This window comes from Aptenodytes forsteri, unplaced genomic scaffold (genome assembly GCF_000699145.1).
Source record: "Aptenodytes forsteri isolate BGI_AS27 unplaced genomic scaffold, ASM69914v1 Scaffold166, whole genome shotgun sequence".
NCBI lineage: Eukaryota > Metazoa > Chordata > Aves > Sphenisciformes > Spheniscidae > Aptenodytes > Aptenodytes forsteri.
Window position 1 is genome coordinate 1922758 of NW_008796110.1, and position 14918 is coordinate 1937675.

Here is a 14918-nt window from a genome sequence, read left to right on the forward strand (position 1 = left end):
CGAATTCAAATGTAGTTATATAATCCATTGTTTTTTTCCTCCCCCCCTCCCCCAAGGAAAAGGAAGTATGCTATTAACAGTGCTATATAGCACTTAAATACAATGTAAATGTTACACATACTGTATTTAATTTTGAAAATTTAGATTGAGAAAACTAGAATGAGAAATATAAAACCCCTTCACAGGTCTCTTTCAAAATGCAAATTTATGTCTCAAGGGGCCAGTGGAACTTAAAGTATAAATACAGTTAAAAACACATATTACTGAATTGATAGAGCATGACAGTTCCCTTGCTTAGGCAGCATTATGCTCTATCTTGTAACATGTACTTGGGGACATGTAAAATGGTTTATTAAACCTACAGTCCATAACTACAGTTGTTACATTATAATGTATATATTTTACATTCATGGATTATTGAACCACTAAACCCTAACAATTTGTCCTCATGCCAAACAATTTCTTTGAGTGTTGTCCGAGTCTTTTCAGTAACTGTGTAACTGTTGGAACATACCCCAAATCCTCAAATTTTAAAGCTATTTTTCAGCACCCCCCTCTATACAAATATACATTTAAAAGCACGCAAGGAAGAAAGTTCCTGTTTACTTTTACATAAAATGCTTTCACAGAAAGAAATCCATGAGGTATTTCTGGGTAGGAGATCTGCAGTTTTGGGGAGAAAATTCTTGAATGTAAAGTGTTGTCTATAACCACGAGGGATGAATACAAAAAGAAATAAGGAAAATAACTACATATTCTGTTGCGTGAACCATTTTTCTCAAAACTTAGGGATGGCTTGTTATTTAGAGACTGTCTTTCTTCCTACTTTTACATGGCATATTGTTCTTTCATGCTAGTGAAAAGTTGGCAGAAGTTATAAACCAGTGGTGATTAACCCTATTAGGTATGCCAAATGATTTCAGGGTGTTGGATTTGGACTGTATTTACTTTCCGTTTTCTTCCACTGTTATTAGAAATAACTCTAGGGAAGAAGCAGAACTACAAAGAGCTGAAAAGTAAGAAAGTAGCACCTCTTCTCTGCATTTTCCAAGGCCCCAAATAAGTGATATTCATAGTACATAAAATATCTCTATTGATCTGAAACATCTCATTGCTGTGTTGTACCAACGGCTCTCCTACAAACACATATCTAGAATCTGTTATTCATCTCATGCCTGAAGAGAAACAGGAACTGAGAAAGTTAATGGATATAACTCTGTGGTCTAGACTTCAAGATTTTCAATGACAAAGTATCCGTCTAAAAGATCTCTTACTGGTGTTGATTTTATGAACATTATCGATGAAATAACTTTCAGCAAAGCAACAATGCCATAGTGTTTGTGAAATGGCACACCGAGGAACAAAATGAGTAAAATCACAGACGGTGTCTTTATTTTTTTTCCATCTGGAAAAAGATGACTGGTTTAGAGAGTAATAGAGCAAATTTAGAAAGGGAATGATATGTGCTCTAAATGCGCATATTTGTGTTATTACAGGGCAAAATCTCTTGTCTGTAAAGAAATATAGATGTTTCAAACATTTTCTGAAGAAAAGGAATTTATACAAGGCAAGTTTTGTAAGGACAATTTTTCCTTTATTTTTACTTGGTGGATCTTTGCTGTGTTAGGAATACTGATTTCCATGAGATATAACCTTTAGCTTACTTTTTCTGTGATTCTCCTTCTCCTTTTTTTCTGTTCTCTCTGGTTGTTATTATTACAACATTTCAAATTATTTATTCTGAGGTGTTTCCATGAGCAGAAAATTTCTTACAGAAGAATACAGCCAAATTACATAAGAGTTTATTTTGTTTGCTTCTGACTGAGAAATGGTTTTACCGTCCCTTAGGCTATAAACTGTTTTTTCAGGCTGTAAGAGTCTATGCTGTCTTTGCAGGTATGGTTAATGACCAGACTCCTTGAATCCCTTATATTTGCCTCAAATCCCTTTTTAGTTTGTGCTGATGAGGAAGCACTGTACAGGACCTAAGGGTTGCACTGAAACTTTCTACTATAGCATCTAATACAACAGTGAGCATTTACCAGATCACCTGTTATCTGGGACTGCTAAGTTCCGTTCTCAACAGAATCAATTTAGGAACTCTGTTCAGATTGCTTTCTTGAAGACTATTTTATTGTTTGTAAGATGTGAATTAAGCACCTGTTATTAATATAGATTACAAATGCAATGCAATATTTTCAGTATCTTTCATTTCAAGCTAGTGACTATTTAATCAGTTTTACCATTTTAAATAAGAAAATCATTCCCCTTTTAAGTTATCGTAAATGTTAATTAAACTTTCTTGCACCAAAATACTCTTCAGAATAATTGAATATTGCTTACAGACAGATGCTTCTGGACATTGCCAAACCATTTATTTAAGATAAGAGTTAGTAGAAAATCATCCTAGATTTTTTTTTCCTATGAAAACAGTAATTTATTTTAAAAAGGTATTTCAGTTATTTAGCGGGTTTTTTTTTGTTTCTACAAAGATTACCATCCTTGTAATCTTTCTCCTTCTCTATATGTGTATTGTATACAGATAATTTTTTTTTTTTTGGTGTTTTTTCATCAGGTAGCTTTTGGTATTAACTACATAGTCTCCATATTCTTAAATCATGAACAACACCATATTAAAACTGGAAAATGAAAAATCTATGACAGACAAAGTTTGAAAAATAGGAATAAAATGGGAAAGCACACTTGCATGTACATAAATAGACAAAATAATGAATGGAAATAATCTACATTTTACTCGTCAAATTTAAGTGTAACATTTTTAAGAATCACAGTCATCAAAACTGACCTTTTCATCTTCTGTAGTAATAGTAAGAATTCCTCCTTTTTTTTTTCTTTTTTTTCTTCACCTGTTTCTATCAGAGCCAGGATCAAAAAAGAAGTTGTTACACTTACATGTCAAGAATCATGACATCTGGAGAAAAGCAGAATGCATTATTTCTCGGTGAGAGTGTTATACAATAAGACTTGACTGACATTTTGCAAAATCTGAGATGCTTTCTGATCAGTTGATTTAATTAAAACAAGATATTCAGTTCTGCGCAATGCTTGTGCATAATCTATTTTAAGCCTTTTAAACATACAAGTATATAGTGTAAAATGGTATTAGATTGACTTGAATGACTTGTCATTCTATTTGCAGATACCTCAAATCAGCTATGCATCTACAGCTCCAGAATTAAGTGATAACACCAGGTATGACTTCTTCTCTCGAGTGGTCCCACCGGACTCCTACCAAGCACAGGCCATGGTTGACATCGTGATGGCCCTTGGATGGAACTACGTGTCGACGCTGGCTTCCGAAGGCAACTATGGAGAGAGTGGCGTGGAGGCATTTACTCAGATCTCAAGAGAAATTGGTGAGTGTATGTTTATCAGGTTTTGTATTTATAGCTGCCGGGTTACAAAGCATTGCTGAGCTCTGCCTAGGTCTATGCAGTGTGATCAGAACACCTGCAGGAGTGTTACCTGGACTGAAGTGGAGGGGTTTATGGATGATTTTGCTGCTCACGCGTCTACCAGGGTGACAGTTCTGGCAGTAATTTAAGAAGAGCTCCTGAAGAGACATACATTTTTTGCCTCTCTCCCCTTTTGGAAAGGGGAGTTAGGGGCAAAAAACAACCACCAGCTAAATTACAGCCAGTTTTGAGGAGATGCAATTGATTTATCTTAGGAAAATCATAATCCAATAAGACCTCATTTTCCATGTTCCAGCACTGATAAATCTTGGGTTTTTAGTTTTGATGAATTTGAAAAACAACAAAAAAATCTGTGAAGTACAAAGACATACCCTTGTTGTTTTTCCTTCAGGATGAAATGTGCTGTATAAATACAGGCATTATTATGGGAAGTATATTTAAGTCCCTTTGATATTTTTTTCCCCATACTTCCATAGTTATTTCTGGCCTGCAGAAGCAGGATTTCTCAGGAGCAGTAGGTTTTGGACACCAAGGAATAGGTTGATGAGTAGCAGGTGGTTTGAAAGAGGGCGGTACACTAAGTACAGTGTTAAATGACACAAAATAATATCCTTTCAAAAAAAATTTTAAAAATTGCAAACAGCCTTCCTGTCCTTCCTCAGAAAGCCTGGATTAATCTACTGGATTTGACTTTCAGGGCATGTACATATGAACTCTGGTTCTTTCAAGTCAGCTTGGGTGAGAAAATATCTTCCATTTTCAATAACCGCACGTAAATATAGAGACCATCTCAGTCATATAGGAAGACACGTGTGTGTCTCAGGTACTTGTGTTTGAACCATAAAGGTTACTGATTACTCACAACAATTTGGCAGTAAGACAAAAACGCAGTGATTCATGCCATTAGGGAACCAGTGAGTATAATATGCTCGATCAGTTAACTAATAAATATTCTGTTTCTAGCTTCTAATCAATGCTGTCAGATCCTAGATGTTTTCATGAGAAAGCCAAGACTGACTACTATACAGTGGTTTGATCTGGAGTTAGCAAAGGCTTGGATAATTCTTCCACAGTTCATATCTAAAAGAGACGGTTTATCTATTGTGTTAGATACAGCAGTGAATAGATTGGCTGCCCCCGACATTCACTGAGTTGAAATTGACTGAAAAATTTTTCATTGGCTGAAAAATCACTTTTTCTTGAAACAACCTGCAGCCCAGCTAGCTCTGCTGAGTCCGTAAGGTAGACAGATAAAGTGCTCAGGACTTTTTTTACTGTTTCTCATTTCCAGAAACATGAGAGTTCTTCAGATGGGTGCAAGAACAACAACGGTGATTTCATTATAATCACAATGACTTGAGTTTGTGTCAGTTGGATCTTGATCGATCCTAGAATAAAAAAAGACCATTGTCATTTGGTAAACAAAAATATTAATAGGATTAATTAAATAAATATTATTAATAAGATTGTGAATCCAAAACAATTAAAATCATGAATGGGTGTCCTAAACATTACAAGATCTGCATAATACCAAGACGCATAAAAAGTGGTGATTCCCCTTATGACTTGTGTTCTCTACTAGAGCACTTGATTTTGGTAACCTCTGAGCTCATAGCAACTTACCAACTATTATGGGTACTGGGGACTCACATGGTTCTGAAGAAGGAAAGCAGAGGAGAAGCAGGACAGGCAAATAACTTTTAATTCCTAGAAAAATGTTGAAATAAATAATCGGGTAAATTATAAGTAACCACAGGGACATGATCAATAGCCAGTGCAGAGTTGTCAAGAACAAATAGTATCAAAGCCATCTAAAAATTTTCTTTGACAGGATAACAGCTTTGTAGCTGGAGAAGAACCACTTGATGTCATGTCTCTTGAATTTAGTAATGTTATCTCAACTGTTGCATACAGTATTCTCCTGAGCAAATTTGGGCATTGTGATCTAGGTGAAAATATCATAGGCTGGATGCAGACCCATTCAGAAAACTTTGCTCAGAGTGTAATTAGCAATGGTTTCTATTTAAAAGGAAGAATGTGTTGTGTGGTATTTGGCAGGTGTTTTTGCTGGATCAAGTACTAGCCAATATTTTCATGTTTAGTCTAGAGGGACTTGGAATGAAGGATATGCTTGTAAAATCTGGAGGTGACTTCAAGCTGGGAAGGACTAGGAGTGTATTGGAAGAGATTCTTAGAGTCCAAAACTGAAGATATGGTCTGAAAAAATAGTATGCAATTTAAGAGACAAATGCAAGGCATTGTGCTTCAGCAAGAAGGATCTGTACAATGAGGAATACAGAAAGACTGGTCAGAAAATGCTATCTCAAAAAATGATCTGAGCATGACAGTAAACAGTACAGTAACCTGCCTCTATTCCTCATGTTTTACTGGAACATGCAGATGGGCATACCATCTGTAAAATAATTTGGGTAATCCTCCAATTTGCCTGGCAGTGTGAAACCTCATTTTGACTCAGTACACATTTTGACCCTCACTTCACAAAAGGTGAGAGACTCCGCAAGCGAGAACAAAGACAATCACAAATCTTGAAAAGGTGGTCTGTGAGGAGCAACTGAGCAAGGTGGTTTGTTAGCCTGCAGAAGAGCTGACTAAGAAGGGAAGGTGATGGAAAACAATGTTTTCAAATAGACAAATGGCTTTTACAGAAAGGTAGAGGACCACTTGTTCATCCAAATACAGTGTATGTGAACAGAAGTAATGGAATTAATCTCTAGCATGATTCCGTTTAGATTTGGAGAAAGCTCCTTTTAATGGTTAAGACATTAAAGCATTAGACCAGATTGCTTGGGGACATTTTGGAGCCTCCATTGCTGAGGATCAGGGAGAATGCATTAGACAAACACCTGCCCAGGGATACTTAGTTCTTCCTTGGGGCTGGGAGGTGGATCCAATGATTTCTTAATATCCCTTCCAGCCTGATTCTATTATCCACTGTCCTCAGACTTTTCATCTGAACCATAGGGCTGGAAACGCTTTTAAAATGGAAAGTTCAAATAGCATCTAATTATGAGGTCTGAGACAATAGAGTCTAGGCAGGTTTATAAAAATCATCGCATAGTATAAGACTGCACACAAAACAATAAAATTACCAGCTATATGTTAATAAACTGTGTGTTAAGAGAACTTAATCAGAACATTGCTCCCCTTGTGCTGCTGGCATACAAATGTACGGGACAGCTCAACTCCTTTCTGAGTACTTTACATCTTGTTTAAGATAAGTAGCCAACAACTGGAAGCAAAATGAATGTGAAGATAAGCATAATGGAAAGCAATAAATCTGAGGAAAGGATGTGAAAGAAATTGATATATTAATTTCTGAAAAAAGTTCAGCGCCTGAGAGGACATGTGAGATAGCAGTTTAGAAAACATAAATAGGGAAACTTGGGTGGGTTTTTGTTGGGTTTTGTTCGTTTGGTTTGGTTTGGTTTTTTTCAAAAGTTTTCTCCAGTCAGTTAAGAATAAAGAAGGGGTAGGGTTTTAAATATTTTTAAAATAGAGATTAATTTCATGTACTTATAATTTCAGGTACTTATTTGTTGTGAGCTTGACTCTTTGCCTCTAATTTCCAGTTTGATTGACCCTCTGTTCAACTTGTATTTTTTGATCAGTAACAGAAGCAGAAAGGAAGGAATAGGCTCACAAATGAAAAGTGGAATACTGAAAAGGTCAAAGTGGTGCCACCCTGACATGTCACAGAATATATTACATATCAGAATCTGCTCTCATTTTAATGAAGAAGATCCTGTCTGGGACAAAGCATAGCTGGAAATTAAATATTGTACATGACAATGATTGTAAGGAGAATAGGGAATGGTACTTATTCCAACACATTCTTCCATGCATTATTGTTTGAAGACGATTAAATTTATAGAATTTTCTACTCCCATTACAAAGTTAATCAATGATACCACTATAATCAATTTGGCATCGTGACGAAATAATTTTGGTACATTGGCCAAAGGAATGAATTCATACAAAATGATAATGCTTAAGAGTTTAAGCATTAAACTGAGAGAAACTTGACTCACTGAGAGAAACTAAAAAGGGGAAAAGAAGGAAGCACATTTTACCAAGTCCTCATTAAACTGTCATGCTGAATATTGCTCTTCTATTTACTTTGCTGTTAATGATGTTTGCAAAATAAATGTTGGAAAGTCTCTAATCAGACTTCTTTTAATGGTTCATTCCCCCTGCTATTAGACACCAAATGAATTTACCATCAGAGAGAAAAATCATGGGATCCTTTTCACTTTTTTACAGAATACAAAAATATTTGCTTCAGAAAAATCTCTTTGGGGTCAGAATACTTGCTCAGTTAGTGCAATGTTTGTACTGGAAAATGTAACAAATCCACAAATAGTATATGAAATGCTACATGACAGACTTTATCCCCATTAGTGGTCAATGAAAAAGTGGCACAAGCACTGATGGGTACTGGCAGTGAAACACTTATGAAACTATCAGAAGAGGAGGTAAAAATGATAAAGGCGGGGAACTGTAGCTGATCATTAAGAATAGGTGAGGAACTTCAGCATTGCTTGTCCCTTTTTTCCATGTAATTCGGTTTTGCATGTCTTGTCAGAGGTGTAAAGAAGACAGCAAAGAGGATTTAGGACCAAATCTTTGAGCCAAAATGACATAACTTCATAGCAGCTTTACCCCAGAAGAGAATGGTGTACTTAATATCAGCGTGTACACTTGAATGCTTGTTTTTAGGAACAGGGTTTTGCAGTTTTACCTACTCCCTTTATCCTGGTATTTTGCAGTTAATAGCATTTTTCTGAGAAGGAACTGCAGTTACTTTATGATCCTTCATAATATTTTACCATTACAGTCACATTGATAATTATATACCTAATTGTAATGAATACATATGCTGAATGAATGCTACAGTAGCTTTATTTAAATTGTTTCAGACTTCAACATAGCTAGCTATATTTTGTTAACATAAAGAATGGTCTGAGACATTTCTTTGACATAGTTCTTAGGTCATCTTTCTCTCTTGTCAGTTTTTTTTTTGTGTCTACAGTTGTGCATTGTATCTCTGCTTTTCTCCAAATTATTGGATTAATTCTTATCTTTAATACCTTTTGGACATCTAAAGCTTTCAATGTATAAAGTGAAAGTTTAGTGGGAAATGAGCAGGAAATGAATGGGTTGAGCAGGAAAATAAAACTTAAGGGTGTGTAACCTTTCCTCTCCACTTAGATTATTCATTGATAATTTAGAAATAAATAAGATGGATTGCTGTTAAGATTAATTCACATTTCCTGCAGTAATCTTTTTTATACCTTTGATATAAAGCTAAAGCTCTTTATATCTTGTTAAGTAAGCTGATGAATAGACTTACTTTTTTTGTGCCCCCCCCAAGATGTTATTTAATAGAAGATGAAAAATATCTTGCAACATGAAGACTGAAGAAATACAATACATGAATTGTAACCTTTTTCCCAGAGATTTTTCTGCTTTAAAGGCTGGTTTCAAGCTTAACAAATTAATTTTCACAACTAATAATGTTCTAACATACCCTCACAAAAGGGAAACAGTTTAATTCAATTTTAAGTTTTACTTTTATATTTCCGTAGCTGAACTCTATTGATAACACTGTATTTCAAGCTGCAAGCTGTAATTAATAATACCACTATATAATTGGCTACAGGAGCTTCAAAATAATGTTTGAAAAATTACAAAATCAGATGGTAGGTGTATTAATATTGCAAAAGCTTGAAAATTATTCCTGCAGTTTTTAGTATTTGTACCAATTAGTACCTGATAAAGAACAGTGTAATTTTTAGGGATTTAGAACGAAGGACCATTTTAATTTCTCTCAGTGGTGCTAATCAATATGATATTCTTCAGCTTTAATTATATGTTTTTTTTCTCTGTAGTTTTAGGGAGGTATCTCGGAGCAGTGACCCTCCAGTGATTGTTGGAAGAGGGACTTCTTTATCTCTAATAGCTCTTGGGGGGTTTCTTCTTCAGTCAATCAGTTGAGGCACTTTTTAAACCTCCTGTAGAAAGCTCACTAGCTACAGTGGAGGTGAAAAAAAAAAAAGGCAGAAAGCTTCTGTAGAACTGGGTTTTGTATCTGCCCCAAAGAGTATGTGCTGTAGAGTGGACTGTAGTGACGAAAGTTACATAGCCAACCTTGCTTCCTTAACCAGCGTGGCACAGGTTTGCTGATAAACTTGGAAGAGTTGTATTCTCTTCAGATTTATTCTTGTGGCCAATTCAGGCAATAATTTCTCTCATTAGGGGTGCTTTTAAGGTATTATGACAAAAAATGCCAGAAACAGTTACAAAGAAGCCTAAGTAATTTACAGACAATATAATTTTTTCATGGATTGTCTAAGCAAGGTTGTCACATATTTGAAACCACTGTTATACTTCAATACTTCTGGAGTGAACTAAGTAGTTATGAGAGTTGGCAAAGGGGGTCCCAAGGAGGCTTTAGTCTGGAGCTAGGGATAGATACCATCCTTATGCTACAAGGGATATACTTGTACGCTAAACACTTCCTCTTGTTCCCCTACTTGTACAAATTATTTTTATTCTACAGGAGACAGTTTGCAATTTGATTCTGGACAGAAGTCCTGGGCAAGAAATAGGGACTTCTGTTTGTGCTTGAAACCAAAAGAAGTCAGTGAATACGTCCCTGAATCTCATGGGGTTTAGCAAAGGCTTAAATGCACAGGAAGGTTGTCTCTGAGGCTATCAACAAGGCTCACGCTTCCTGGTTTTTGCCCACTGATATTTATTGTCTCATGCCAGCTGGGGTGTGAACTGTGGTCAAGACTGAGCTGTTTTTACATGGTACAGATACCAAATAGCTGTGATACTGAATCTCTTCTGAGTCTGAAGCTGATTTCATTTTGCTTATAGCAGTCAGCTCTTGGAGAGCTGAGACAAATAAGCTCCTCAGAGCAAGGACCAGTATGTTTCCACAGTGATGCCTACTGTGGTGAATTTAGAACATTTAGAAAACTCTGAAAAATAAATGTTAAAAGCTCATTATTATATGGAGGTCCTCTGCACCTTTATGTGTATACTCACATATTTAACTCACTCCTATAAGTATTATAGAAGTCATTGGACTATATGAATTTTTTTTTCTTTGTACTTCATGTGAACACCAGATATTTGCATTGGTTGTGAGTACAAATTCAAAGAATATTAAAAATGTCCAGGAAAGAAAGTTTTGTTTCAGCAGTGCAGTGCTTTAGTGCAATGGCTTTTTAGTAGAACCTTTTAACTCAGTCATGATATCTAGGTCAAGATTTTTAAATTTAAAAATGCAAAAAAAATTATAAATGTGTTGATGCTAATTTTAAGAAAGCGATCTTATTAGATTAAAAGCATACTTTTGTTGAAATATAGTGTGGTTTTCATAATGAATATTCATTTTCATGAAGTGATTTTTCAAATGCAGAGCTGTTTGCAGTGGTGGTTGGGGATTACAAGTTTCAGTGTTTATAAACTGAAGTCAGTAGTTTAAAGGAAACAATTTCAAATAAGATGTAAGGTGTACTTCTTAATATTAGATGTGAATAAGCATTTAAAAAATACTAAGGGATACTGGTATATTTATTTGGGGTTTAAATCAATAAGACAAATCTTTCTAAAAGGAGGCTAATTACAAAATATTGGGCCAAATTCAGAAATCACTGCTTAAACTATAGTCTATACTATGCTTGAGACCTCTATGATTATAAGGGTGCTAAGGTGTACTTCTTAATATTAGATGTGAATAAGCATTTAAAAAATACTAAGGGATACTGGTATATTTATTTGGGGTTTAAATCAATAAGACAAATCTTTCTAAAAGGAGGCTAATTACAAAATATTGGGCCAAATTCAGAAATCACTGCTTAAACTATAGTCTATACTATGCTTGAGACCTCTATGATTATAAGGGTGCTTTCTGGACATATAAACTGTTATTAATATTTTCTGAAATAAAGGTAGGATAAATATATAGGTATATTAATCTGTCAGATTAATGTCTGATCTGTCAGATCATTGCAATGACAGAAACAAAATTTCTCAAGTGCTGCAGTTCTCTGTATTAGTACGTATTACTGTAGAGCCTGTATCTTCTCTTAGATTCTGTGACTCTCTTTTGCTAGGAAGGAGTCCCAGAGAAAATAATTTACACATAATAAGAAAACTCCTGTGAAAGCAAACTTAGGAAACGTCTGAATCAAAATGTAGCCATTCTAGTTGTTTATGACCAAATTTCACACAATCCCTTTAACAGGAAGTGGGTTTTAACAGAGTTGATCCCAGTGGATATTCTTCTTGTAAGTGAAAGTATTTGTAAAGGGGATACTGGAAGGGAAAGCATCAAGGACACACAATGTGATTTGCAGTCTGAATAAAGCTGCCCATGTTTGGTTTTTGCATTATGATTTTACTGTGGTGCAAGACAGAGAACTATGGGAAATACTTTGACAGCTCACTTTCTATCGTGGTTGTGCTTAACTTGTTTAAAAAAAAAATAAAAAATCTGTCAACAATAAGTCCCAGAAGCTTCACATATTCTGCGAGTGAGATTTTTTTCCTCCTTTATCAAGGACTGAGTAAGAGCTCTTTTGTCCTTTTTTTTTTTTTTTTTCCTTCCCTAAACTTCTCTTATTGTCACTTCTGCAGAAAGCTTGTTTTCACACAAGACTCAGCATGGCACCTTTTCTATTGCAGTCATGCAAATGATTGTTGTGAGTCCAACCTGAATCAGGGATCGAATACGCAGACCATGGCATATCCTTGATCAGAGTCTGTGTGAGTGAACTTTGCCAACGTACATTTAATGGTTTTGTTTCTCCAGCGTTCACAGATTTTTGTAAGGAAAGCCTGTACTTAATGGCACCATCCAAGCAAAGGTGACAGGAAGGAGCATGGTGACATGGACTTGGGCTGTATTTACATGTTCTTTTTTGGTAACACATCAAAGGGTTCACAGTATTTGAATTGTAATCTTGGTTGTGGTTCACTGGTCTAGAGTCAGTAGTCTCATTCACATTAAGAAGCTACACCTGGTAAAGAGAAGTTCCCGGCTCTTGAGTTTGCTGAGAAAATTGCATTTTCCTGTCTGTATGTCTTTCTGACTTCAAATGGTTTCTAGTAGTTTTAAATGTTTAGCATTTTTGCAGCTTTGCTTTCTACCTGGACAACTGTACCTCTTAAAAATCATGTGTGAGAAATGCCTCATGATTGAATATTAGCAATATACTCTTAGTATCAGCTCTTTCATGATCTGTGGCTGCAGTTTAAACAATGAAGCACCAGAACTGGCAGACTGAGTCAGACACTGCCGGTCAATATCTTGTCTCCAGTGGTGGCCCCAATTACATGGAAGAGAAAGATACCAAAAATCTTACTTAACAGTCACTGGCAGAATTACCTATCCAAGGAGTGTTCTGTAACCCCACGTATTTAGTGGTTGATGCTTAGGTTTCCCGAGGCATGAAAATTTACATCCATTATAATTTCTTCTTGTTATCATTTCAACGTCACTCATTGAATGTCCTCTTGTTTTGAAGCTACGAATGGTGTGCAGGAGAATCCAGTTAACCTCCTTCATAGCATGCCTTCTTACTTATCTTAACTTTGGGTTAGAAGACATGAAGTAATTGCAGTTTAATAGTTTTCGTTGTCAGTTTCTGGATCCCTTATTTCATTTATATCTCTGTTAAGCTGTGTAGCCATGACTGAACACTCCAAGTAAAGCCTTACTATTGATTTATGTAGTGTCATTGTAATCTCATTTTTATTCTCAGTCCCATTCTTTATACATCCTGACAAATTGTAAGCTTTTTCTGTTGGCTGCTGGGTATCAAGCAAATTATTTCCAAAAGCTATCTGTTCTGACACTCAAGGTTTATTAACAAATGGCTACAGCTGATTTAGAACTCAATGATGTGGGTGAACAATTCCAGGTATTCCTGCCGGTGTGCACTCCCTTGCATTTGTCAATAGTCAATACTCTTCTATGATATACTTGTTTATCTAGCTTTGTGAATACTCTATCTCCTCTCTCTGCTTGTTTATTTCAAATAATTTTATACCTTCTTCAAATTTTCCAATCTTTCTGTTCAATACTCTACTGATCCCTCTTTTAAAGAGCATTGTGTTATATAAAACAAGCCCTAATAGGCAGTTCTAGAGCACACTTTTGTTAGCCTTTTTCAGTGCTGAATTTTGACTGTTTCTTTCTATTCATTGTTTTTGATCCTTAGGGGTCCTTTCCCTCTCCCCACCCCACAATTTCTGCCTATTGATCCCAAGTTCCTAAAGTCTTTCTTCTAAAATCTCTATTATGAACTTTAATATTCTATATGCAAGGCCGATAAATCTGTTTTGGTAGTAACTACTATTACTTTCTGTATAAGTGCTAATAATAACAGAATGCAGAGAGATTTGAACTTAACTTATAAATGTATCTTGTATAATGCATTTATTCTTCAAGGTGGTTTAAACTCATACATTTCCCTATTATGTAGGATCATACTATCTGTTGCTGAGCCAATAGTGCTGGTAGTTTGAGGGTGAAGGTTAGTAACTTTCATCACATGCTAAGTTCAATTCTTGTTATCATCCAACTGTACGTGAAGCCACTGACTCAGTCACATAGAAAGCCCATGTAAACAGGGGACTAAAGTCTTTCAAGTATTAGATTAACCCTAAATGAAACTTGGAATTCCCCTTTCTTTAGCACTTTTGACAACCGATAATTACGAATTGAGACAGAGGGAAATTGCACTGCATTTTTTGTACAAACTTCTTTTGCATTACAGTTCAGCTGAAGCATGTTTTGTTCAGATTTCAGTATAATTCAATTTTTAAAAAGCTGTAAAATGAAACAGAAAATTAGTGTTTCATCTGATGTCTTTGCAATTATCTCTTCTGATAATAAAAATAAAAAATGAAAAAATACAATTGAAACTGTTTGTTTTCAAGATTTTAATCAATTTTGACTAAATGGTAATATCTATCAGGAAAAAAAAAAATCATAAAGCTTAACGCTACCCAAGAATCAGCTTTCCTTCCTTCCTTAGGCCAAATTCTGTTTTTGGAATAATTAATAAATAGTGTATGTACATGATATACGGTCTACTTTCCTGGGCAGTTCTACCGAGATCTAGGAAGCTGTTAAAGCATCAGTGTTTTCTATTTTTTTCTCTGAAGAGAAAGCAAAGCAAGAAAATAAAAATTCATCGTTCTATATGTTTACATAACATGATATGTGACTTTATGCATATTATGCTATTGTCATGGTTTAACTGCAGCCGGCAACTAAGCCCCACACAGCCGCTCGCTCACTCACCCCTGGTGGGGTGGGGGAGAGAATTGGAAGGGTAAAAGTGAGAAAACTCGTGGGTTGAGATAAAGACAGTTTAATAGGTAAAGCAAAAGCTGCACATGCAAGCAAAGCAAAACAAGGAATTCATTCACCACTTCCCA

The 14918-nt window shown here is 35.5% G+C and overlaps 1 protein-coding gene across 1 annotated transcript in view; it reads left to right on the forward strand.

The window, feature by feature from the left end:
* Positions 1 to 14918, forward strand: part of GRM8 (glutamate metabotropic receptor 8) — a 395144-nt gene that overhangs the window by 63028 nt on the left and 317198 nt on the right. Inside the window, exon 2 of the mRNA XM_009286787.1 lies at positions 3161 to 3377. Within this exon, the coding sequence (XP_009285062.1) occupies positions 3161 to 3377 (217 nt within the window). The remainder of the gene's footprint in view (positions 1 to 3160; positions 3378 to 14918) is intronic.